At 38.2% G+C, this 27,759-nt stretch overlaps 1 protein-coding gene across 1 annotated transcript in view; it reads right to left on the bottom strand.

Annotated features, from left to right (window-relative positions):
• The window catches only part of SHQ1 (SHQ1, H/ACA ribonucleoprotein assembly factor), an 80,418-nt gene that overhangs the window by 33,042 nt on the left and 19,617 nt on the right, over positions 1-27,759 (bottom strand). Inside the window, exons 6-11 of the mRNA XM_032210713.1 lie at positions 27,524-27,636; positions 24,235-24,341; positions 15,779-15,933; positions 12,465-12,518; positions 12,124-12,247; positions 9,932-10,052 (exon numbers count right to left, since the gene is read on the bottom strand). Of these exons, the coding sequence (XP_032066604.1) occupies positions 9,932-10,052; positions 12,124-12,247; positions 12,465-12,518; positions 15,779-15,933; positions 24,235-24,341; positions 27,524-27,636 (674 nt within the window). The remainder of the gene's footprint in view (positions 1-9,931; positions 10,053-12,123; positions 12,248-12,464; positions 12,519-15,778; positions 15,934-24,234; positions 24,342-27,523; positions 27,637-27,759) is intronic.

Below are 27,759 nucleotides of genomic sequence, written 5' to 3'. Positions count from 1 at the left end.
GAACTCAACCCAGAGTTGATGTGGCAGATGATCCTCCTGTGTCTCAGCTGGATCTACTGCGGTGGAGTCCAAGTCCGATCGAAACCGAGCTACTTTGTCCGCCAAGAATTGAGCATAATCCTCAGCCCTACCCTGCAAGGGGTCTCCCGCATCCCTCCTATTAAGGAGGGAGCGGGTTATCCTGAACAGGGCGGCTGGGCGTGACTCGGCGGACGCAACCAAGGAAGAAATATATGATCTTTTTGCAGTTCTTAATGCTCGAACATAGTCCTTGGTGCAGGTGGTTAAGAGTGCTCGGTTTGCCTCGGACTTATCCGACCTCCACTGGTGCTCTAGGCATCTCCTCCGGCGTTTCTTCTCCCGGAGTTCCTCGGTGAACCAGGGAACTCTCCGGGATCCACTGACCCGGAGGGGCCGTAGTGGCGCAATCCGGTCGAGAGACTCCGACGCCGCCGAGTACCAGGCGGCAGCCAGAGTCTCCGCCGAACTGTGGGCGAGGGTATCAGGAATAACCCCAAGCTCCGTCTGGAACCTCTGAGGGTCCATAAGTCGCCTGGGGCGGAACCACCTGGTCGGTTCCTCCTCCCTACGGTGGGGGTTTGGCCTCCGGAAGTCGAGCCTCAGTAGGCAATGGTCTGACCACGACAGGGGTATGATCTCATTACCCCTCAGACCAAGATCACACATCCACTGCTCCGAGAGGAATACGAGGTCGAGCATGTGACCCGCTGCATGGGTTGGGCCCCGAATTACCTGGGTCAAGCCCATGGCTGTCATGGAAGCCATGAACTCCTGCGCCCCGTCAGAGCGTTCACCGAGCGATGGCAAGTTGAAATCCCCCAGAACAATAAGCCTGGGGAACTCAACTGCCAGCTCGGCTACTGACTCGAGGAGCGAGGGGAGGGATGCTGCAACGCAGTTGGGAGGCAGGTACGTTAGCAGCAAACCCACTTGACCCTTGAGGTCCAACTTTATCAGCAGAGACTCACACCCGACAAGCTCCGGAGCAGGGACCCTACGAGGTAACAGAGACTCCCGGATTACAATAGCCACACCGCCACCCCTTCCCTGGGCTCTCGGCTGATGAAGCACCTGAAATCCCTCTGGGCACATCTCTACGAGGGGGACTCCTCCTTCTGTGCCCAGCCAGGTTTCAGTAATACATGCCAGGTCTGCCCTCTCGTCAACAATTAAGTCCCGGACGAGGGGAGCTTTGTGAACAACAGACCTGGCATTTAGCGACAACAGCCTGAGCCCAGGGTCCTGACTACTCGCGCCATCTGGTCTTGGAGTGGGACTCCTAGGGCCGGAAGGAGGGATCTCTGTAATGTAGCGAACCCTCCTTCCCCGGTAATGGCCAGCCCTAAGGTCCCCGCCGTATCTGCCTCTCCCTGTCACGACCGCTATGCTCCGACCCACTCCCATGTCCATGGCCCCCCCAACCACCCCGGTTCCTCCCGCCTTCCCCAGCAGGTCCTCCGAGTCAAACATTCTCATTTAGTTGGGTGGGAATGGAGATTTTTCAGTATTCTTCCCCTGCCATGCCCAAGCCACGCCCACAGAACCAGTTGTAAAAAAAAATGTGAATTTCACCACTGGCCCCTTCCCCTCTATAAGTTGTGCAGACATGCTCTAGATGGTAGAAAGAGCATAAAGCTTTTTTTAAAAAATTACATCCAGTTTGATAAACCATAACAAGTGTCATTTTTGTGCCCCTGTATATTATCATGTGACCATAACCTGTTTTTCAAAAATCTTATATATGCCCGGGCAAACAATCTTTGCTGATAGCTAAAGCTTCTTCAGTTAGAACTGAAGAAACTTCTTGGATGAGAAGTAATCACTTTTTTAAAAAAACAACCCCCACCAAGAAAGTCAATTTGCCCTTTGGAAAAATCTTGGGACAACCATGACCTGGATGATCGGCAATTTCCATAGAGATTGAAGTATCCAAGACCAATTCTAAGAGACAATGAGAATAGATTGGAAGTGTTTGTAGAATAGCAATAGCATTTAGACTTATATATCACTTCACAGTGCTTTACAGCCTTCTCTTAAACTGTTTACAGAGTCAGCATATTGCCTCCAACAATCTGGGTCCTCATTTTACTGCCCTCGGAAGAATGGAAGGTTGAGTCAACCTTGAGCCAGTGAGAATCGAACTGTTGGCAGCTGACAGTCAGCAAAAGTAGCCTGCAGTACAGCTGTATCACTACAGCTCTGCTTCTCCATTAAATGGAAATGGAAATTAAATACATGATGAAATTCAGAGAAGCTTATGAGGAAACACTTAAGATATCTCCAATCACCATGCGAATCCAAGCCTTAGTCTTAAATCCATTCTATTTTTAGGATACTTTGACAGCTAAGTAAATTTTTGCTTACAAAAATTTACACTGGAATCCAAAATGCATGAAAAAACAACTGCTGCTAGAGCTTTACTGACCATAATCAACTGCTGACTGTAGTTAATCCGTTTTGTTTACAGGATGTTGTGCAAAGTTAGCCTGCTTGGTTAAATAGAAAGTTATTTGGGCAAACCCGGTCCTTAAGTTGTTGGAGGGGAAACAGATTTTTATAGCAGATGTATAAACAGAAAAGGTAAAGCTGGCTAACATCCATTAGATTTCCAAGATATACTTGTAAGAATTATACCATTGTTCATGAGCAGCCATATGATTTCATAGGTTACTATAGGCATCAATTAATAAGACCATAACAGTAAGGTAAAGGTTCCCCCGCACATGCGTGCTAGTTGTTTCTGGCTCTAGGGACAGTGCTTAGCTCTGTTTCAAAGCCGAAGAGCCAGCGGTGTCTGAAGACGTCTCCGTGGTCATGTGGTTGGCATGACTAAATGCAAAGGTGCACGGAACACTGTTACCTTCCAACCAAAGTGGTTCCTATTTTTCTACTTGCATTTTTTGCGTGCTTTCGAACTGCTAGGTTGGTAGAAGCTGGGACAAGTAACAAGAGCTACTCACCCCATTATGCAGCACTAGGGATTTGAACCCCTGAACTGCGATCTTCTAATCGAAAGCTCAGTATCTTACCCACTGAGCCACCGTGTCCTTTAACATAAAGGTAAATACTAATAAATTAAAAATAATTTTAAAATAGCCCATACCTCTCATCGAATTGACAAATATAAGATTTTATTTGAAAAAGGGGGATATTTTTTATTCTTGCAATTACAGAAACCATCTAGGTATGTCATGAGTGACACAATACCATGGGCACTGCATTGCCAGCCCTAATGTGATGATGAACTCTTTCATATAGTCCCGAATAATTCAAAGTCAGTAAAAGATGCAGTAAATTCAGCTATAATCGAGAATTCCTCCCATCTAGATGATGTCATCCAAATATGAAGGCCAACATTTGAATCTGTTCAGCTTCCAAGATTGGCCAAGTGGTACCACCTGTTGCAATGAATCAAAAATCTCCAAGCACCTTTACCTAATTTTAACCCTTGCAATGAGATTTTATTAAAAGAGGAGGCATGCATGCTTTCTTAGGAACATTCTCTAGACAGAAATGAAAAATAAAATCTACTAGACGTTTCTTTCTGCTCCTTTGTAAAATGGAAGTTGTCCAAAAATGTTTACATCTGTTCACAGCCGTACAGGCAAGTTACTCATGCATAGAAAGAAGATATGGTATAGTAAATGGATATAACCGCAAGATTGGTTCTTCATTTATGAATACCAAATGTCACGCCTACAATATTTTTGTAACCAACTGTCATGAAAAATGACATATTCTGTGACATATTCCCAGGCAGTTAGGAAGTGGTCAATTCTTCCCACAGCTTATTTACAAACCCAGTCAGCCAATCCACAGGAAGACAGAGATTATCTCCAGACAACAAAAGCGAGCTCAAGTAACAAACTCCATAGATTAGAGTCTAGTAAATCTGAAAATCTACAGGAGAGGAAGGAAAGGAGAGGGGGGAAAAAACTGGCATATTTTTATTATAGGAGCCTTGACTTAAAACCCCTTTTTAATATATTTTTCTTTATCTTACTTTCTCCATTTTCTTTGCTTGCACTTTTTATTTTTCATTCTCTCGCTGGGTTTAGTTTTCATTTGCTTTTACTGCTGTAATCTAAATAATAAAATTGTTTTTAAAAATTATTAATCATTATTTTTTTACTCTTCAACATTTTCATTAGTCATTTGGATGTTTTTATTAGAGCAGGTTGGACTTAAAACCACAGGAAAACTAATTTCAAAATTCTCAACTAAAATTATTTTCTTGGGATTGATTTTCCAAGAATGATTCATGTAGGTCAGCAATGTAACATAAGCAAGGATAAAGCAGAAAACAAACAAACAAAAAATCATTCACAAAATAAAGGGGACTGAATTTTGTTTGGCAATGTCAAGTCTTACAATGCTTTCTTAAGTATATCCCTCAGCAAATACAAAAGCCCCCAGGATTTAATGTCTATGGTGATTCTCAGTCATCCAGGTCATGGTTCGCCTAAAGGTGCCTTTTCAGGAGGCAACTGGTGTGTCTTGTTTTTCTTTGAAAACATTTGGCTTCCCATCCCAGAAGCTTCTTCAGCTCTGACTATACACAACATGCACACTAAGCTCAAGAATACACTAAGGCAGAAGATTCTCCACCCCAAAGATAAAACACTCAGACACAAACTGAGCAATGTGGTATATGCAGTGACCATGTGCAGATCTATACATTGGAGAAACAAAACAACTACTTCACAAATGCATGGTACATAGGAAAACAAACCCATCAGGACAAGATTCAGCAGTCCATCTGCATTAAAAGACATAGTCCACTCTTTTGAAGACATCGAAGTCCACATTTTGGACAGGAATGCTAATTTGAAAGAACGGTCAGAGGCAATCTATGTCAAAATTGAACAGCCTTCTCTCAACAGAGGGAGAGAGATGCAACATCATCTATCTCATGTCTACAACACAGTCCTTTCAGCAGTTCTAAGAAGGCTCCACAACCATTTGCACTACTCAAGTGATCCTGAGGACACAGATAAATCTGCAAGAGACCTAAAGGACTCTTTAAAAGAATGCAAATGACCAGCTGTCTGCAAGGACTATAAATCCTTCCATTCCCCACCATCCAATCAGAGCTGAAGAAACTTCTTGGATGAGAAGTGAAATGTCTTCAAAGAAAAACAAGAAAGTCCAGTTGCTTCTTGAAAAGCATCTTTGTGACCTCAAGACTTAGCTTGAATTTTTTTAGAAAAATCAAAACAAGATCAAAGATTGGCAGCCAGGAGTATTATGGACTTGTTTAGCAGAAGGATCAAATGGAGTGGCAACATGCTATACGAGCTCAGGGGTTAAAGATGCAATTTTCCACCTCGGTGCACTTGGCTTTTCAACATAAAATGCTGACAACACCTACAGAGATCCTTGGATGACCTGCTTCCTATGTTTGCCATGTAACCATTGTAATTTGCAAAGAGCTTTATTATCAACTCTATTCAGGTTTCAAATACTTTTTCAAGAATACATTCAAGAATAACTAATTACAATGGAACATTTGGTGGGGAGTATACAGTATAAGGGAGTATATAAGACAATAAGCATTAGAAAATTATTGGGCACAGGGTATGTTATTTACGGTGCTGCATATGCTGAATGTAATATTGCCAAATACTTTGTTGAATGAAACATGAAAAAAGGCCTTGGAAAGGAAAAACAACAAAACGAAAAAAGAGGCCAATTAAGCTTTTCAGACTAAAAGGTTCTTTCCAGGGAAAAATATTTTAATTTGCTCATTTTTCAACCCTGTCCAACACAAATTAACATATTGTATAACTGAAAAATGTTAGTTGATGCTTTTGCTTGGGTCTGTAACCGCTGGAGATTTTCTTTTAAAGAACTCACAGGAGAATTCAACATTTTCCATTTAGGGAGTTCAACCATATCCTAAGTGAAATCAAAACAAGTGCCTGGGATGGCAAAATTAGGCAGCCACTAGCCTTGTCATAAACCATGTATAAGAGCAGCCCCCAACCTTCTGGGCACCAGGGACCAGTTCTGTGGAAGGCAGTTTTTCCACGGGTTGGGGGAGTGTGGTTTCACAAACTGCCTGGACACCACATGTGTGTGGATGTGGCATCCCTTGGTTGTACAGCCCAGTTCCTGGCAGGCTGTGGACTGGTGCTGGTTCATGGCCTGTGGGCTGGGGACTCCTGATGTATAATAGCCAACCTGAAATGATCCAGACTATGACTGGTAAATTCATACATACATACAATAATATGGTTCAAAGGCATTTAACTCTTCAGATTTTCTCTTAAAAAAATGAATATAAATGGTTGAAGCATAATTTACTTAATGCAGATTTATTACATTTTGCTTAAAACCTATTTACTGTGCAAGCTTATTGAGATACAGTTCTACAAATTATTTACTTTAGCATAAGCATTATGCAATATCATTTTCCAGACAATGTAGTGTAATTCTCTCCCTCCGTATGATGCTCTAAAATACATAGGAAATCATTTCAACCACATTTGAAAGGCAACAGATTGTGGAAGATAAACTAGAAAGTCAAAACTTTAACCAAAAAGAAATAGGCAGTCTACAACTAATTGAACAATTTGAGAACTTATGTGCCCTGATGGTTCTCCTCAACCCACAAATAGAGCAATGACATGATTATTCTATTGGGCTGGAGAATAATAATAAAGAAATGAAGTTATTTTCAATTTAATTATTTTTCAATTAAAGGCAATAACAGGAACTGCAGTGTCCTTTGCAAAGGGCACTTATTAGAACGATAAATCCCTTCACAAGAAAGGTGGATTCATCTATAAGGATTCATGCTTCTCTAAATAACTTCCACAAAAATAACTACCGGTAGTAGATCTAAAATATCCAAATCATCACAGGATAATTGTCTTCTTCCTAGGCATGTTCCTTGAGCATGTGGTAGTTGACTGAATTAAGTTTATTGAATTATTTTCTGAATCAATTTCAGCCAGTATTTAGAACTACTTATAGTTTACAAGAGACCTTAGTTGATTTGTATGATGAGGTCTTCTATATCTGCAAACCACAGGCATGTTTTAGAAGAACAGAAATTTTGCTTTCTGTTTTCTAAAAGTACACAGTATATTGAGTTTACTATGACATTCACTCATATATTGGAGTTTTTTAAAATTCTAACTTATCAGGACTAAATAAGCTGATATAAAACATCAATTCTGCAGGATCTTCTAGTCAACAGAGGAAGCTGCACTAGTGTTTGATTTAATTTAGGGTTCCTAAATGTTTGAACTAGTGAGACAATATTAAGATTTTGAAAGATATAATGAACATTTCCCCAAAATATCAATGTATCAGAAGAAAAAGTTGATCCTACTTATCCTTTTTCAGGCAGCTCCCTCACCTCAGCTCCCTATCCTTCTTCAAGGTCCTTTGGGCGCACTTTTAATAAAAACAATCAGCTTCAGTCTATTTTTTATTTTATTTTTGAAAACAGCTTTGGCACACATGCAGTTTGAAAGCATGACGGGAAATAAAAATGTACATATAAACCTCATGTTGAGTTTAATTCCGGTAACTACATGAACATATCAATGAAGTATTGTGGACAAAAATATTTAAATGGTTTGTTACCTGTCTTCTGAATTTTTTTAAAAAAATCTAGAATTCTAATGTAGAATTTAACCCTGGAATTCCCCGTTAGTTCTAGGATGGGGCACTAACTTTGCTAACTTTACCTCAAAAAAGGTAAGCCAGGTATTTCCACCTGCTGAGACTTTCTTGAGAATAAAGAACTGCGTTCTGACTTCCATTTGTGGCATGGGAGCTTCCTGTTTGTTTTATTCTAAAGGTATCAGAAAGGGCATGATACTTAATGGATGCCAAGTGTCAATGGACCTCCAGAATTTGTGGGCATGATATTCTCCCAAGAAGCTGGGATCATAACTCAGGGCTTGGCAACTTACTATTGTGAAGAGACTCTTATATTTTGGAAAGCCACAAAGATGTCCTTAGACTTGCTATATAGAGACAGTTACAAAAATGTTTTAAGCCCAATAAAAGAAGAAAGCATTAAAACGAAACTCAAACTAACTGCCTTCTATTCCCTGGGGTATTAGAGAGGGAGAGAAGGAAAATCAGTCAGTTTTTCAAGATTCTGTTAACATAGATCAATAAACTTCCAATCATTCTTGAGCAACTTGTTTCCTGTCTTGGGGAAGGGATGATAATATAGCAAGAGCTTTTAAAGTACTGCACCCTACATATCTAGTGAATCAAGACTGAGAAATGAAACTTGGCCATTGTGCTAAAGTGCTTATTTTATGCAATTTATATCTCAAATGCATATAATAAGTACCTTAATAATAGCTCACGTTTCTAACACTCCCACAGATAATCAAGAGGAAAGCATAGCAGAATGTTTCTTAACTAAGGCAAACATTGATTATATTGTAGTGATACTAGGGACAAGGAAAGCAGTAGTTAAAGGACATATTAGCAGCCTCATCTTACTGCTGCTTCCTCATCAGTAAAGCATGTTAAGTACGGAGAGCATGCTAGACTGGATTCTTGGAAGGATAAAAAATGTAGATTTTTGTGCCTAAAATGTAAACTCCACAAGAAGAGAGTTTGTAATTTTTAATGCTCCTTTCCCCCCCACAACAACCCTGTGAGATGAGTTGGGCTGAGACAGAGTGACTGGACCAAAATCAGTCTCCTTGTTTCTAGCCTGGAGCCTTAATAATTAGACCAAGCAGGCTCATCTTTTGTAAGCAGGAAAAGAATGACACTGTTATATTCCAATATGGCAGGTTTTCTTCCTATTAACCCATATAATTTTCTATCATAGTTGAGCATATGTATGAATGTGGGGATATTACCTGCAATTTCTTGAGTCATCTGTAAAAGAGAGCCCTGTGAGGAATAGAAATGGTTAGCCTGCATCCCAGGTTTGATGTATAAAATTGGAAGCAGGGGTTTTAGGAATGCTTGTCCCCTTGAATTATGTATAAAAAGATAGGATAAAAGCCAACAATGGCTAAAGAACTTGTAGCTGTGATTTCACCTTTGTGTGTATATAATAATTTGTTTATCTATATTCCACACTGCTTAGCCACCCATATTCCTCCGAGTAGTGTACAATTTAAACAATGACCTCAAACAACAACATGACAAAGTAGCAACAATGGCATATTGGAAAATCTGCAAGAAATATCATTTGCCTTGCAAGCATAAACTGGTGGGAACACAAAATGGACAAATAGAAATTGAAGAAACTAAAGTGCTCTTACAATTCAAATAGACAAGTATCTGCAATGCAACACTTAACAATTGTTGATAAGAAAGACAAAAAAAGTCTGGATAGAGGATGTTCAAGTACTTGGGTAAGGCACAATAGAAGTAAAAACTGGGGAAAAAATAAAAACATACATAGATTTGCGAATAGAAGTAGAATGACTAGCAAAAGAAAGCAAAGTAATAAGAGCCTTGGTTCAATCCCAAACCAACTGTAGCGCAGTGCTTGAACACATCAGCCAATCACCAAAATCAATCAATTGCAAAAGGCAACTTTACTTGGAACTACCTATGTCCTGTGACAATATCTTTAACACTATCAACATCTGCCTACCCCAGGTCCTTGGGAAGAAGTCAATAAGTGGATAAAAATGCCAAGTCCGGTCTAAACTGCTGCCTGCCTTTGTGATCAACTATAATAATCTGTCAATTACAAAACGCCACACTGCTTGGATCCGCCCATATATTATGACATTCTACGTTCTTGGGTAGAACTTAATTTGTATGAAGGCCAACTCCAGTTGAAAGATTATAAGGTGCAATTTCACATTGTGGTGTATATAATAAGCATACTTTCAATAGACCTTTTTACTTCTTTTCTACAAAATAAAACACCCAGAATCATAAAAAGAAGTACAGATTTAGAACTTACTTAGCTTTTTGAATCCAAATGCAGTAATCTGTGATGTAAAGGTCATTGAGAATATATGCAGGATCATTCTCCCGAAAAATCTTGTGAATATCTAGCAGACACTTCAAAATGGCACTTTTACCTGAAAGAGGAAAGAAAACATTAATTCATATAATTACAATTATCAATTTATCACAACAACTACTCAAATACTTGTAGGCAGAGTAAATTGTTTTAAAGGTATTAGGGGAAATCATTAATTGTAAATGAGGTCTGTCCCATTCTTCCACCCCCATCTTTCCTATCAAAGGACAGCAAATGAAAAAAGAAAAAGGCAAAAGAATCACAGCTAAGATTCCTGGGCAGTGAACAATCACAAGCTCTGTGACCAATTGTAGGCACAACGAGATTCTCTCTTAACCTGAACTTCCACCTTTTATTTTTATATAAAGTCTTGAATCCATTACTCTCTAGCATTGTTTTTAAGACAACGCATTTACACATTTAAAGACAACAATATATACTGTTAGACCTGGAAGCCATCTTTTGCATTTGGCCTTCAGGCCTGCCACTATTTCTACTGTGGGAAAATGGGAGGAGGGATTATATGGAGAATGGGTAAGATATAGTCAAAATAACATTCTTTCTGAGAGAGTCAAGGTTACCTTGCCCTGCAGCTGCAATCGTGTGACTGGGATGGATCTCCAGTTTTGGACGGTGCCTGATTGGCTCATGTGGTGGACATGAGGGTGCTGGGCAGAGACTTGAACATTCATTTGGGTGGGGAAAACCTGGAAACTTTCAGATTCGGGTTTTCCCAGATGTGCCAATATGACATCTCTAATAAAATGGAACTTTGAGAAAACTCAAGCCTCGGAGTCTTCTTTCATTAGGGGTGTTACTTGGAACCCTGGCATATACATTTAAAAATAATAAAATGTTCTAAAAATTATTGCTGAGAAATGAAAAAAACTTTCATATCTCCCAATTTTCTTTAAAAATCTGTACTCGCTTTGTTGTTAATATGTTTGCTCTTCTATGTCAGAAGCCTTTTGGCAAATAAAGGCGGCAGGTTTACAGTATATCTCACAAGTACCATCAAACCATACCAAATGACTTACTTATATTTTATTTTAAATATTGTTTGGTAGTCCCTATTACTACAACAACTCATATTCACTCTTATTGTCAAATAATGTTTTATTATTTGCCTCAACTCTTCTGAAATCCATAATATGATCATGTACCAAGTGTAAAAGCTGAAAATTCACTCCTGTTAACTATTTGCTTAAGAACAGCCTAAGTTATTTCAATTCCATTCATAACACGAACAATGATCCAAATGAGCCAATCACATTTCATCTTACAATAGTTTCCTAGGTAACCTGAGACATCCAAATGAAAGCATCTGGCAATATGGAAAGAAATTAAACAAGTTTCATGTTGATTTTAAAACTGCTAAACATTTTTAATGAGTAGAGAGGCTAGACAACTCCAGGGGATACTGGGATGTTTGGCTTTACCTATTCTATCCAACATTTTTTTTTTGTTCCATGGTCATTTACAGGTATTCTAAAAAGGCTTTCAGTAGCACATTTTCAGAATTTGATCATAAAAATGACACATTATCCTTTAATATACATTTATGCAGCCTTCTATACAAATGGTAATGTTACTCATTGTTCGGTCTATCAAGAGGATATTTACTGGTGAAAAAGAAATCACTTCTGATAAGTGATCCATCAAAGGGAAGGACCTCTATTCCTCTTTGCATGTGTTACTTTTTGTACACTGTGAAACTACTATACCTACTATTTCTATATCTACTCTTATCAGGCCCAAATTTAACTCTAGAGGATTTGCCAAATAAACGGGGAGTTACAACTGGTTTTATATCTCACCCTGTATTATATACATAGATACCGTATTTTTCGGAGTATAAGATGGACCCTTTCCCCCTCAAAAAGGTGAAAATCTGGGTGCGTCTTATACACTTAATACAGCATTTTTGGCAATTCCATCTATAGACACATTAACCTACATCCAGCCTACAAACTCCTCAGAATCCAAATCAACCACACAACTAACCAGAGACAGCACTGACCCTCAATGAACCCACACAAGCGTCTCCCAACAAGTCCTATCTCTGAAGTATCTAAAATATAGATGTAACATTCAACTCAAAACCATTTGATAAAAATATATTATCTTACCTAATTTCAATATCATTATTGTGTCATTCCAGGCTCGTATCACTAACCCAAAGTGTCTGTAAAGTGGGTAGCACAGAACTCTTCTTCCAAAGGATATAAGGACTTCCGAAATGCTAGTAAAACTCTGCATGGAAGATTTAAAAACAAATGGTTATAAGAGATTTTTTTTAAAAAAATATTTAGTTCAGTATTGGTTAAGACTAAAGATAAAAAATTACCTGTAAAAAATCAGAACATAACAATCATGCTTTTAAAGAAATTTCTACATTTGTACTGATATATCTAAATGTATTTTCTTTAGAAAGATAACTTTAGATAGATAATTTTAGAACTTATCATACCTCCAACCAGCATAAAGTTGAGCTCAATTTCCGTATGTTCCATGGTGACTCGACCTTAAAGAGAAGGATATAGAGATGTCATTTATAACATAATTCTATAAACTGGGCTTAAGAAAAGATAACATTATGTTTATTTATGGCAATCCTGAGGATATGGCTATTGCTAAAATAAAATGAAACTATAATGAACATAATTTTGAATCATCTCCTATATTGTTTGAGCTTGTTAGTTTTCTGCTAACCAAACAAAATTGGCTAAGACCCAAATATCTGAAGAGGATTTTACAGGACAAGGTTTTTTTTAAAGAAATATTTATAAAATATTAATTATTTTTAATTATATTATTATTAAATATAAATAAGTATTAATTACTTTAGCAATGTGATCTTCTGTCCTTTTGGAAGAATTTTAAAAAATATGAAAAATTCAACAACAATCCTTTTCTTATCTACCATATTTATCCCAAAACATTTCTTTTATTTGATTATTGAATGTCATAGAATAATAGATGTTTTTAGCATTACTAAAGAATGTAGAGTACACAGTAGAAGCTATGGAAACCACCATATACAATAAGTTGGAGCAAGCATTTATATCACTCATGTAGAAAAGTGAATACCTAATTCCGGGGTAAAGAAATTTTGGGAGCCTATCATTGCATTTTGGGTGTGTGTGTGTCTGGGGACTGCAAAGTTGATAGGATTGAACACTTGGGAGAGGTGATCAAAGGTAAAAGTAAGTACCTCAAATCATTTTTTCTCCAAATAGGGGAAAAAATCATCCTTCTGAGGAAGGAATAGATCAGGAATGGCTAACCTTTTCCGGACCAATTCCCAAAGTGCGTGTAAATGCAAGCACGCATGCTCAAACACCTAAAATGCAATGTTTATGTCTCCCACACGTGCCGCCTCCTGCACATGCACGGCAGAGGCCCTTAGACCAGCTGGCCAGTAGGAGGTGAGCATTCATATGCGGCGTAGCTAAACTGAGGTTACGGCTCGCATACCCACAGAGAGGGCACTGCGTGCCACCTCTGGCATGCATGCCATAGGTTTGCCATCATGGGAATAGATCCTTTCTCAAGGATCTATTTCTTTAATAGATGCAATGGGAAAACTTGAGTCCCTTACCTTATAAGTTGAAAAACTACTTCACACATTACGGAGAATGGGATTGTAGGGGCTAACAACAGGAAACATGGATTATATGATCCATGTCTACCCTTGTATTATGTGAACAACATAAAATGGAATACAAGTATGCTTTGCAGGAGGGCTGAGGTACCATATTTTTCGGAGTATAATATGCACTGGAGTATAAGACGCGCCAAGGTTTTGAAGAGGCAAATTAAAAAAAAGTAGGTAGGTAGATGTTTCCAGGTGTATTTATCCATGTGCTGGGGAAGGAAATCGCTGACAATCTGCAGCACCTAACTTTGCTTCTGCTGGCACAGCACTTGATCAATGTAATTCTCATCAATCAGTTAAAGAACTTTCCAAAAGGGAAAAAAAAAGTTTTTGCACTCTTTGCACTCAAACCTCCCAAAAACGACCCGTTTTTCATGAAAATGGGCCCGTTTTTTTTAAAAGGCATGAGTAGCCTTGGAGGGGCTTGCAGAGTGCTGCTGAAGAGGTGGGAGCGCCAAAAATGAGCAAAAAAGGGCCCGTTTTTTGTCAAAACAAATTGCAGGCACAGCCTTATGGAGGCTTATAGAGTGCTGCTGGGGACTGGGGGAGGGGGAAATGGCCTGTTTTTTGCTCATTTCTGCACTCCCCAGCCCCCATGAGCTCTTTGAAAGCTTCCATAAGGGTAAGCACAGCCATTTTGGTGAAAGGGCGGGGCTTCGGGAGGCAAAAAAATGCTGTATTTGATGTATAAGACGCACCCAGATTTTCAGTCTCCTTTTTGAGGAAAAAAGGTGTATCTTATACTCAGAAAAATACGATAAGTTTTTAATCTCCTGGCATTTGCCTGGACAAGTCTCTGTAATTTACTTGGCAAGATTTTTTGGAAGTGGTTTGCCATAGTCTGTTTCCTACATCAGAGACAGGGTGCCCACCCCAAGGTTACCATCTTGCTTTGTGCCTAAGGATGGACTAGAACCAGTGGTGGGTTCCGGATTCCATTCCAACTGGTCCAGTTGGAACGGCCCTGGAGTCACCCACATGCATGTGTGCAGTGCGCGCATGCATTGTAGCATCAAATGACGTTTGCGCAAGCCTCAGCAATGCTCCAGCTGCTTGGTGGAGTGTCGCACAGGTGCCATACGTGCCATGTGCATGCGCGGAAGCGCCAAAAGCTTAAAGCACAGGTAAGGAGCTCAGGCAGGCAGATGGGCCCTCCGGAGCACCGTACCGGTACCTGATGCTCCAGGCAGGATCCGGTAAGCCCGTACTGGGACGTACCACCTGCAACCCACCACTGACTAGAATTCACATTCTCCTGGTTTCTAATCTGTGCCTTAACACCCGGTTAGACCAAACTGGTTCTCTTATGCTTTGTTTTGCTTATTGAACTAAAAGTTGGGAAGAAAAAAAAATCTTTATATTGAGGCAATGTTGCTATACATTCCTAATTCTCATTTCTAATTTTTATTTATCTTGTATATATTTTGAACTTGGAAGTCCATACTGAATGCATCGAATACAGGCAGTCTTCAACTTACAACCCTTCTTTTAATGACTGAAGTTACAATGGCACTGAAAAAAGTGAATTATGATTGATTCTCACACTTATGACTATTGCAGCATCCCCAGAGCCACATGATCAAAACTCAGGCATTGGGAACTGAGATGTATTTATGACACCTGCACTGTCCTGAAGTCATGTGATCATAATTTGTAAACTTCCCAGCCTGCTTCCACTTAACAATGGAAATTTTGGGCTCAATTGTGATAGAAGTTGAGGTCTACCTGTAGTATTCTTGGCCTGGTTTGCTTGTTTTGTTCAAAAAGAAAATCCTAGTTTATTTATATGAACACCATCAACTGCTGTTCCTAAAATATGTCTATACTTTTCCAACACACATTTAAGCCAAATATTTTCTCCAAATCCCCCCTTCATTTTCTTTTCTGCTAAATTTAGTCCAACATGCCTGTCAGACCAAGATTAAATCTCCTATTCATTTCTGTTTCTTCACACAGCAAGCTACCTAGTGATAATACCCTGCAGTTCTGTACTTCAGCAAAGAACAAAGTCTAGTTTAAGAACTAAACCTCCCAAATTACAGAGTAGCTCTATAGTTTTCATGATGGAGCCACTTAACTAAAATACCATACTGTGAAGCAAGTGAAGAGAAGAAAGACTAACTCACATTATTTTCTCCTTCAGTGGCACAGACCTCATAGCAATATGCTAAAAGTATATCAATTAAGCTCAGATAGACTTGTTGGCTGGTTGTTTTATCAAGCAGGAATGTCCTGTTAGTGAATTTTCTTAACTGTTCTTTCTCATCTTCTGTAAAGGAAGCTGAAAATAGGAATGTTACTTTAAGGCACAGTACGCATAGCCATTCTAAAATATATTTATCCATGCCTTCAATTGACAAAAGATGATATTGATGAACATGTTCTCTAAATTCTGTAACTATTCTTAACTTAAATGCTTGATTTTCTCAGTACCTGCCCAATTATTTTTTCTCATTCAGAAATAATTGTTAATACATTTGTTTGCTTCTCCTCCCAAAGGCACCCAAAGCGCCTTTAAGCACCTTAAAAAAGAAGAGTCTTTCATAACCATAACAAAAACTGTTTTTTTAAAAAAAAAAACATTTTAAAAAAGAAAACAAAGTTCCTTTTAAAAAGGAAAAGAATTCAATTTAAAATCAGTCTGGTGTTGGGATAATTTTTTATGCCATAATGCTTAGGTAAATGAGAATGTCTGAAAAAAGAATGTGGGATAGCTAAATATCTACAACAACTACCTCATACTTGGTTAAGCATTTACATACTGGCTAAAGTCATATAACACACTAATGTTATTACAATTTGTGATTTGTTTGGGCTTAACTTGGAATAGTGCCTGAAGCCTGTTCTTGTTGTTGGCATGATATAGTTTATGACTTAATGTGTTGTACAACGCTAGGCAAGTGTAACTTATTGAAACAATTCTTAAACAAATGACAACATAACATACTTATGAATCCAGAAACTAAAAAAAAAAAGAAATTACCCAATGTTTTTCATAGGAAACATGGTTTTCATTTAAACGATAATTCTGGACCAGATGTAGCAACAGCATGCACAAATCCAATAGGAATCAGCTCATTTCTAATCTGCAGGTAGTTTGCAGGATTCAATCTGGGTTGGTCACCAGCACCAGATATTTTGTATTCCAAGCTTTCAGATTCGTGTTGGAGCCCATCTTCAGGGAACGTCTCTCTAAAATTGCTAATTAGATCCTGCAACATTATCCCGAGACATGTATATTTACCTTCATTCATGGGTAATTTACTCAAGTAAGGAGTTGTGTTTTAGATTTTAAATATTAGAAAAATCTATTTTTACTTTTTTTCTTTTAATTTTAGAGAGATCAGTTCAAGATAAATCCTATACTCATTCAAAGATGCACAAAACTATATACTGAATCATAGAACTGGAAACATTTACTTAATGTTGCTTTAGGGATTGAAGTAATTTGGACTAGAGAAGTATAGAAATGATAAAACAAATAAGCACCATTTTATAGATATTGATAACTAATAATAATACAGCTCCTACATCAAAATAACAAGCTGTAAATTTCCTTTTTAAAGTTAAGACTGTGCAAATGCCCAGTCTTTGAAAATTAAGGGAATGTACAATGTTGATTTCCAAGTTAATTAAAAGGTTATACACTCTTATTACTGTGTTACAAGAACTTGAACACAAATCTAGAATCCTGAAACAAATATAAGCTTGAAGGGAAGACAAGAAATAATTTTCTGAGACATGGAAAGGAAAACGGGCAAAAATATTTTGCAGAAGTAAATTCTAATAGCAGTGTTATGCTTGAGGGTTCCAAAATGTGTAGAGCATAATAATACTATATTAAAGTCATAAGGGAGGAGATCAAGAATGGGAAAAGGAATAAAGAAAACCTATATGTTCCTTTCTCTTTATGGGTATGTCCAAGCTATTCTATGTAGCATTTTATGTCTGAGTTCCATATCATCCTAACTCATGCAAAGAAGCACCTATTTTGTTTTCCTTTCACTTTTGTGCAATAGCTCATATAGAAATCAAATAAAATACCAACCAATATTTGAAAGTGAGTTTAGGTTCTGTAAAGAGGGGCATACTTCAGCATACCTACACTCTCTATATAATTTGTACTAATAGGCTAGATTATGTCCCGTCAAATTGATGTAAACTCTTAGTGACCACAGATAGATTTTCTCCAGAAAGATCTGTCCCAACAAGACTCTTTAGGTTTTTCACTGGTACACCCATAGACATTTTAATCCAATCCATTCACCTTATTTCTAGTCATCCTTCTTTTTCCTTACAAATTTCTTGTATAAAGTTTTTTATTTTTCATTTTCATAACATGTAACCACATGTATACTATTACATAGCCAACATCGTATTGTATTATTAAATGTTTACATCAATTCATCTTACCATTAACTCCCAAAAACAATTATTGGGTCTCCTGCTCTCCATACATCATATTTCTACCTTATCCATCACTTTCTTCACCCTCTCTCCTCTTCCTCCCTGCCTCCTTTCTTCCCTGTCATCCTTCTCTTCTCTACTTCCCCTTCCTCTCTTCTTCTCCTCTCTCCCATTTCCACTCCTTCTTTCTCTCCTCCTCTCCCTCCCTGCTCTCTCTCCTGTCCCTCTCTTCTTCCCTTACCTCTCTATTCTACTTCACACTCTTCATCTCATTTACTTGGTGTATTTCAGCTTCTGAGCGAGCTCCATTTTATGTTGATGGTATTTATAATTCCTTTTCAATATACATATTTAATTTTAACATATATCTTCCTCCTCCTTTTTTTTAAAAGAGAGAGAAAAAAGTATACTTATATAGTAATTGTACTTTTAACCCACCCCCCTGCCTAATTTTGGCTGAGATGTAGACCTGGTTACAATTCCCAGCTACTCTCATCATTATATTTATATAATTATGCATCCTTACACGTCCCAACTTTGTTATTCTGTCTTTAAATCTCAATAGTTTCCCATTGTAAGTATATATCATGTTCCCTCTCCATTTTTCCATATCTTGGTTTAGGTTACTCTTAATTGTCTATAAATGGCAATCCTTACTGTTCTTTTATATTTCCCTTTGTTGGGGCGTAACCTCCTTCTTCAATTTTTTCTTCTATTTTCCTTATACCACTGTCAACCTCCGAAACATCTTTTGTCTGATTTTTATTTCCTTTTGTTGGGATACATCCTCCCTTTTCAATTTTCCCCATACCATTGCCAGACCCAATGGAGTTTTTTGTCTGCTTTTTATTTCCACCGCTTCTACCCCTTCATTATCTCTCCCCCATTCTTCCTTCCCTTCTTCTTTAAATACCTGCTTCTCTGAGTTCAGAATTATATTTAAGCTTGATTTTAATGATTTTAAATGATTTGCACATATTTTTTATAATTTCACATATTCTTCAAATTCCTATCTTTCCATAATGTCCAGTTCCAAAGTTACAGTTAATTATACAGTTCTTATTTCAGAGTTCTGGTCCACCTTAAATTTATCTAATTCAACTGCTGTGGAGAAGAGTGGCAGGAGCCATCTTGGTCTTTTGTTCTTCCTTAATGTCCAGTTCCAAAATTGCAGTTAGTTATACAGATCTTATTTAGAAGTTCTGGCCCACCTTACATTTAGCTAATTCAACTAATGTGAAAATGGAAGAGATGCTGGAGCCATCTTGATCTTTTGCAGAAAAAAAACTTCATATTTCTCAGTTCTTGTTTTTGTTATTATTTTTTCCCTTGCTACTTTCCACCTCTCTTTAGTTATAGTTGCTCAAAATATATTAATTGGAACAAACTTGCATACAGCCAAACTTGGGTATGTTTCTCTTCGCCTTCACCTCACCTCCTGCTTTTCCAAGTTCTGATTTATGGCAGTTGGTTAATAAGAACTTCCTGCACAGGCAAGATTAAGGTTATCAGTTGTCAGTGAGAAAATAGTGCTTTTTCTTGATCTTTCTCCCTTGTTGCATTCCACCTCTCATTAATTAGAGTTGCTTAAGATATGTTAGTTAGAAGAAACTCGGACGAAGTAAATCTTCACACTCCTAGATTCCTTTAAAAAATGATCTTTTCAAGTCCAAAATCAAATTTAGAGTTTGTGTTTGAGAGGGTTTGTCACCTCTACTTTCTCCTTTCTGTCCAAATTGTTTCAAGCAAATGGCTTTCTTTTAAGATCGTGATTCAACCCTCTATTTTCCCCCTTTTCTCTTTCTTTCTTTCTTTCTTTCTTTCTTTCTTTCTTTCTTTCTTTCTTTCTTCCTTCCTTCCTTCCTTCCTTCCTTCCTTCCTTCCTTTCTGCCAAATCCCAATCTTTCCATCAATATTATTTATGCTCTCAAGGTTCTTTGCCTTTTCCAAATTCTGATTTATAACTGTGGGTTAATAGATCTTCTTACCAGGCTTTCATCTCGCCTCAGCACTCTCCTGCTCAGCTGCTTTGGCCTGAAGCCAACTTCTTGTGTAGCAATGTTGCCATGCTGCTGCCCCAACTCTGATTCAGAGGGAAAATCTCTGACCAAGAGGGACCTATTGCACTCCCTCTGGGTCTGATGAGACACTGCCCCTTCTTCATCCCTCCCCCCAGGGAGGTTCTGATCCAAAAATGGATCTTGGAATTGGTTTGTCAGACAGGGTTCACCCAACATCTGTTCAGCTAAAGAACTTCTGGTCGACTCCCCCTTACAAATTTCTTAAGGAAGCTGAGACACCAGAAAGACTTTAATCTCACCTCATAAATTTCAGAATACTATCTGAAAAATAATCAAATCTTCCTCAATACCATACTCAGTGACATCTGACTGAGAGCCCATCAACTGGCATTGTATCACCATATGACTTTCTTGGTGACCAATATTTAAAACAATTCCAACTATGAGGGTTTTTTTTGGTATTATTTAGAATATTGGTAGTAAAGCCCAGGGAGATGGGAAAGATTAAATAATTATCTGCTTCTGAAATTTCTCTCCAGTGCCAGTGGATTCATCTTGCAAGGTTGCTAAAATCTCTGATAGGAACATTTTGTGTGGGAGGAAAGGAAATACTTTTGCTTCAGATCCCATTTGTCTCCGTCACAGTATAAAACTTGGTTTATTTTCCTGCTTCTTACCAAAGGCTGTGGCAATTTATTGTTGGTGTCATACAGAACCAAGTTATAGGTAGCATAAATGTCTTAGCTTAAGATACTGATCGTATCACAGTGATTCAGTAATAGAAGATCCTCAGAGTTTTGTCTTTACTACCACAATTCTGTAAGACATTGTCACTGAAGCAGCTGGTGATTTACATGGTTTACACCATCAAAAGTAGGTGTTTACCTGACAGGTGAAAAAGTGATGCAGAAATAACACAGCTTTTATGATCTCCTTTGGATTCTACATAGAGCATAAGTGCCTGATTTTGAAATCAACTGTTAAAATGAAACTTTAATAGGGTAACTGAAATAAGGATTTGCACATAGAATAAAACTCAAAATTGATCAAGTTATTCATATCATAGAATTTGAATACTGAATGAAACCCAAAGCCAATAATCCTTTGCTGATGGCAAGTTTCAATCACATATCCATCATACATCCAGATGCAGTACACCAGAAATGGTTTATTAAGGTTGAGTGAAGCTTCAAATAGGTGCTTCACTTTTATGAAGCTTTGAGCAAAAGATGTTCTCAAAAGTGCTTCAAAAGTAAATGAGGTTCAATACCAATTTAGAGCACATTCTGCACTCTACACTGGAGAGTATTCAATTGTTCTTCTTCTGCAAAGCATGCCCAATGGGAAAAGATGAAGCTTTTTTTCCCCTGCAGTGTTAAATCAGGAATCTTCCAGGCTGCACAGCTAACACCATCACTCAACAAAACTCTCTTTGTTTAGCCACATAACTCATGACAGCCCACCAAATTCCAAGAGGCTTCATGTTGTGAAGCTCAACCACTAGACAGCTGGAATGTGGTTGAAAATGTATTTCACGTGCTGTTGTCCTCTCTCAATCATTCACCAGGGGTCAGAAGACAACCATCAAGAAAGAATTGTTGCCAGTGCTTCAACTGTCTAGGTATAAAGAGCCTTGGGATGCAACAAGGAGGCTCTAGACTAACTGCTTCCACTACACAATGATACTAGTCACCACTATTGTGGTGACATGCCTCCAAACATGTTGTGTATATATGGAGAAGGTTTTAAGGAAGAACTACCCTTATGTGCTGACAAGAGATTTCTCCCATAGCATTGCCATGCACAAACTGAGTTCTACTAGACTTGATGGAGTATTTGTTGAAGCCATCTTCCTGTACGCCTTTAAACCGCCACTCCTGAAGCTATCCAGGGCACCATTATTTTAGGAAGAAAGGTGATAGGAGTCTTCTCCTGCAGTACTGAAGATGTGAGGTAACTCAAATTGTTTGTTGAAGTGAATTAAGTGGTCTCTTTGCCTCCTCAAAGCAAGTATCTCCTAAGGCTGACCCATCATCAAAATGAATGTACATCTTTTAGCACAAAAACAACTTCAGAGGATCCAAAAGCCAAGCTGCCAACTCTGTTAAAAGTACTAAATTAGGCAGGCCAGAGGTTTTAAACTTCTGAATATGCAAATTAAACATATGCAATGCAATTATCTCTGCATTTTGTAGAAGATTTTTAATACTGATAATGAATAAAAATGACAATGGCCTGCTCTTAAATTATGTTCACTTGTATTTTTGAAAAGAATTCACAATGTAAGATTTCTGGCAGAATCTAAAAGGAACTCCAGTTTCAATTATTTAACTGTGAAACTAATTATCTTTCAGCAAAAAAAAAAAAAACCTCCACAAACTTTTCAAGCAATTTGCTCAAAGTTTTTTTGAGGTTTTTAAAAAACATAATTATAGATACCACCTTTTTTTGCTTTTCTTGAAAAAAAGTATTTATCCCATAGTGTGTTTGTAAATATTATCAATTTAGAGCCTCTAGCTTGACAGTGTTTGAAACATACAGCACTGAAAATGATACTTGTCCTTTTGTTATTCTTCTTCCTTGCTGCATAACTTTAAATGACTTGCAAAATATATATTAAGTCACTTCTTAACACTGTCATTTACTACAATTAATTTTCAGATAGTAGGCCATAAGCTAGGAGAAAAAACAGATCTATCAAGAATTTAAAAAGCCCCTTGGCCACAATTTTGCTCACTTAAAACAAAAGGCAGCTTTAACTTAAAAACATATTTTTCACCATAGATTCATAAATATATAAAACGATCGTTAATGTCTTCTGTCTCATGAGTATATTCAAAGGAATTGAGAGCTCAAACCTTTTGAAACTGTCATGAGTTGAATTTCTGAAATTAGCTATTTGTTAAACTTATATATTAAGCATAGATATTAAGGATGCACAAAATAACAATAGCACTCAGACTTATATACTTACAGCCCTCTCTCTAAGTGGTTTCAAGAGTCACATATTGTCCCCAATAATCTGGGAACAATGGAAGGCTGAGTCAGAACTGAACTCTTGGCAGTGAGCAGGCCCGCAATACTACATTTTAATCACTGTACCACTACAGAGAGAAATGCAACATTTCTCTTCTGGACCATGCTGTTCCAGGAGTGGTCCATTGATTTTCTGAATATCAATCCTCTGAACCAGCAGTTATTTGTTCAAACATGATGTTCAAGATGAAAAAGAGTGGTTTGGGTTGAATAGCCCTGGAACTCCATAAAACTGTTTTATCAATCCCCCACAAATGGGCAGATTGGGTACTGAGTAGGAATAGAATAGTAGATTTTTACCAAAACTATTAGATATAACTGCTTTCTGTATATGTTCTGATGCACTGTAAATTTTCCTCAGATTACACTGGTGACATTGATGCAAATGTTTAGTCCTGACTTGTTTGTCTCTTACTTCCCTCCCAGCCCTTTGCAATTTGAAAGTGCCTCTGCTTTGCTCAAGAGCAACTAAATCCAGCCAGTAACATCATTTGGAGTGAATCTATCCAAATCTTGAAACTTGAGATGATTTTGAATTGGTGAGAACAATTAGTGGGCTTTTTTGTGATGATGGGGAAGAGAAAAATGAGGGGGAAAGGGGGATTCAAGAAAGATAGTAAGAGATATCCAGCAATTCATAATGTAGATCATTTTCTTAATTTTTATAGACCAAGAATGGGTAATAGTTGGTATATCAAGGGCCAAGGCTTTGCTTTCAACCTTCTAGAGAACTCACAGAAAAAACATAACCATAGCTCTGTTGATTATGCTATGCTGATCCCTTAATTTTGAAGGGGAAAAAAAAACCAAGAACAGTTTCAAAATTTACCAATTTCTCTACCAAAAATCATCATAGGATGCTTAGAATCAGAAAATACATGGAAGGAGGAACAGGGCCTGCATGTAATCCACAGACTATCCATCCATTACAGATATATAAGTACCAGAAAAGCTCAAATATTGTCAAGTAAATTTTCCAGTCCTTAGAAAAAAAAAACAACTGTGTTGAGTTCCTTTTACAACAGTGGGAGACCTATTATGTCAAGTAGCACAGACAAGAGGGATTTATATAAGCTGTAGAAATACAATCCTACCAAGTGAGGATTGATTGTACTTACTCCATGAAGTGTTTTCTTGAGCATTCATCATCAACTCGTAGGCGTTAACCCACCAGGGCTTATAGTTCAACAGACGGTGAATAGCTTCATCTTCAAAAAAATCAGCTCTGGAAAAATAGAAAAGCTTGTGAATTTGATATGAGGATTGTACACATGTAGTCACAGTAATCCTACCTTAGAGACATCTCAGCCACCTACATCAGCTTTAGACTCTTAAAAAAGTACAACTTCAATACAAACTGAGATTTCAATCTAAGTATGAGAGAGATTTAAAATACTCATCATTTTGGTACATTTAAAAGTATGTCTGACTTGATATATTTCAATATACGGTATATATGCATATTAGTCTTCCAATATTAGTCCATGATCTATAAAAATTGGAATGTTTTGTTTTGAACAACCCGGTTTGAGAAAGCAGCCACAGAAGATTAAAGAACTGCAGCAGATAAATTATATTGGGAAATGTATATACCTGTGATGGTGAATCTATGGCATGCGTGCCACCGGTGGCATGCAGAGTCCTCTCTGCGGGCATGTGAGCCGTCGCCCCAGCTCAGCTCCACCATGCATACGTGTGGTGTCCAGCTGGTTTTTGGGTCTCTGCCGTGCATGTGTGGGGCGTGGCACATGTGCGGAGGTTGCACACACATATACAGAGGAGTACTGGGGAAAGTGTGTGTGTGTGTGTGTGGGGGTGTCACACACATTGCATTAAGGCTGCGCCTTCAGCATGTGACAATAAAAGGTTAGCCATCACTGCCATATACCCGTGTACTGTAGGTGTCTACAAACATGGTCATGTAGCCTCAATCTCTCATACAAAGATCTCTGAAATCTCCTGTTGTATTTTTTTCCCTGAAATTTATGTGCTCTATTTCCTAAAGCAATAAACTACATCATTTTCTCTTGAAAAGTTAATATAAATCTATGCTTTTTCCTGGATTATGAAGTGCTGCATCTGCAACAATTTTTTTAAAAAATTTTTTAATGGTCTGGAAAGCTTCCAAGCGAAGTGCTAGTCTACAGCCATCTCCCTTTCTTACTCCAGAAAACATTTTACTGGCGCACCTGAGATTTTTTTTGTCAATATATGGAACTTAGGCAGTTTCAAGGAAGCTTATTATAAGTTTCAGGACTGTAAACAGCCCAAACATCTAACTAAATCAAATCCTGCTAATCAAGCAGGGTTACTTCATCATAGAGGAGGGGATAAGGTAAAAATGTTTATTAGACCTGTAGCTTTTGATTGTGCAAAGGTAGATCCTGCTGTAATTATTTCATTAGAAATAGCAAAACCTTTTAAATTAAATTTATTAGGGAAAATTTTTATTTTTTCCTTTTTTTTTTAGTAATTCTTAAAGTGGATTAAATATGTCTTCAAAGTTGCAGAAGAGAACTAGAGGGATTTTGTTTAACAGTTTTTATTGGGCCAGAATTGTCCTCCCCACCCTCTTTAATTTGGAACTTCAAGATACAGACATGGCCAAAAGACTGATACCCCTCCACTTTCTCTGAAAGAATCCCAATATTTTTATTTTTCACATTTCTGAACTGCCATCTTCAAATGTTAACAATCAAATGTTAACAAGGCAGTATACAATAAAATGTTAAAATATAAAACAGTATATTTTTATCCCAGATTGGATCCTGCTACATTATCCTGGGACACATGCTTGCCTTCATTCATAAAACAATAAATGTAAAAGCTAAAAAAATTAGGAGCAATAGTGATTAAGCACTATGAAGATTAGTTCAAAGGTAGGGTTTTCAGGGGACTATCTAGCTTCATGGCTCTTGGCTCCTCTGGGCTCCGCACGCAAGGCCATCCTTTAACTCCTTTTGCAAGGTCAAGATAGAGGTAGGGGGGCTCTTCAGTTTGATGTTTGCAGGTAAGGAGTATACATTCCATTATATTCTTTCTTTCTTCTGGGAGAGATCATGGTCACTTACAATAGTGGGGGAAATGCCTTCCTACTTTTATCTACAAAACAATGACTTTGATGCCAAGAAAGTGTGACTGACATAAAATTGGCAAATGAACTCTGTTGTGGCCAGCAGGATCTGGTTGAGCTGCTGATGGACTCGGATAGCGAGGAACCATATGAGTCTGCCATGGAAGATGTGGAGGATCCTGTGCAGGGTTCAGACTCAGAGCAGGGACCAGAGAGGCTGGTTGGTCACCAGGAGGCGCCCGAGACGTAACTCCGTAGGCAGTCTCATAGAAGATAATTAAGCACCAGTGGTTGTGGATTGGCCCCTCCCAAGAGGGTTTATACCTCCCAAAGACCTATTAGATCCCACAGACTAGGCCTCCTCCGGATTCCATCTGCCGGCCAATGTTGGCTGGCGACTCCCCGGGGGAGGGCCTTCTCTGTGGCTGCTCCGGCCCTATGGAACGATCTCCCCATTGAGATCTGGACCCTTACCACCGCAAAGCAACTAAGACCTGGCTGTTCCGGCAGGCCTGGGGCTGTTGAATTATCCAGCCCCATCCGATGTTATGACTGTTGCTGAATTTTTAATTGTTGTTTTTATTCTTGTACCCCCTTCCCTTCTTATTGTTAGCCGCCCTGAGTCTCCCGGGAGTAGGGCGGCATACAAGCTAAATAAACCTAACCTAACCTAACTTAAGTGAGGCGTTGGGAGGGGACATTTGCAGGAAACCATCTGAACTAGTAATTGAAGAAATCTGTCTGCATTCTAGCCATGTCATGTGGATTATCTGAGTTGCTTCATTTGAATTTTCTGGGTTGCTGCCAAGCTATTATCTTGAACATGAGTTGCCTGGACCCTCAGCCAAAGGATTTGTTATTGCATTAATTAAATAGTGGCAAACAGCCAAGCCTGTGTTCTAGCTTATTCACAGGCCAGGGGGGTTCAGAACAGAACTCTATGCATGCCTGAAGGCAGTACTAGAAACAATGGGTGAAAACTAATCAAGGAGAGAAGCAACTCAGAACTAAAGAGAAGTTTCCTGATATTCCATTCTAATCCATTCCATTTCTAATTCTATTTCTATTCTATAGAGTCTTTAGTCTTCTGTTGCATTTATTGATAAATCTAACTCTTTCATACCAACATACATACAATTAACAAAAGCCTTTTTTGGGATATGTTAATTTGTTTAAATGTAAACTGAGGTGGGAAAGTCCAGATGAAGGAATAAGAAAACTGAGAAGGGCAATGAAGATCAATGGAAAAGGTTAGGGAAGATTTAAATCCATTTACACAGTACAGTAATCCTAAACTATTTATTGCTAGAACACATAAGCAGGGATAAACATACAGGTAATGATCAGGATCAAACTTGGCAGCTTCTGCTGCAAGTCGTTTTTCTCTGCGCTCAGATGCAGATGTTATATCTGGGCTTTTAACATCAACAACTTCATTAAGTTCATCCTGTAAGGAAAAGAACAAATCAATTAAGAATCACTGGCTAAAAAAGAAAAGAAAAAGCAAAACGTACGTTCTATAGACTGAGTTTAGAAAGATGTACATCAAGATAATAAAGATGCTTTGGAA

This window comes from Thamnophis elegans, chromosome 2, assembly GCF_009769535.1.
Source record: "Thamnophis elegans isolate rThaEle1 chromosome 2, rThaEle1.pri, whole genome shotgun sequence".
Lineage (NCBI taxonomy): Eukaryota > Metazoa > Chordata > Lepidosauria > Squamata > Colubridae > Thamnophis > Thamnophis elegans.
The sequence above is the reverse complement of the archived record's forward strand: the minus strand, read 5'-3'. Positions and strand labels throughout refer to the sequence as shown.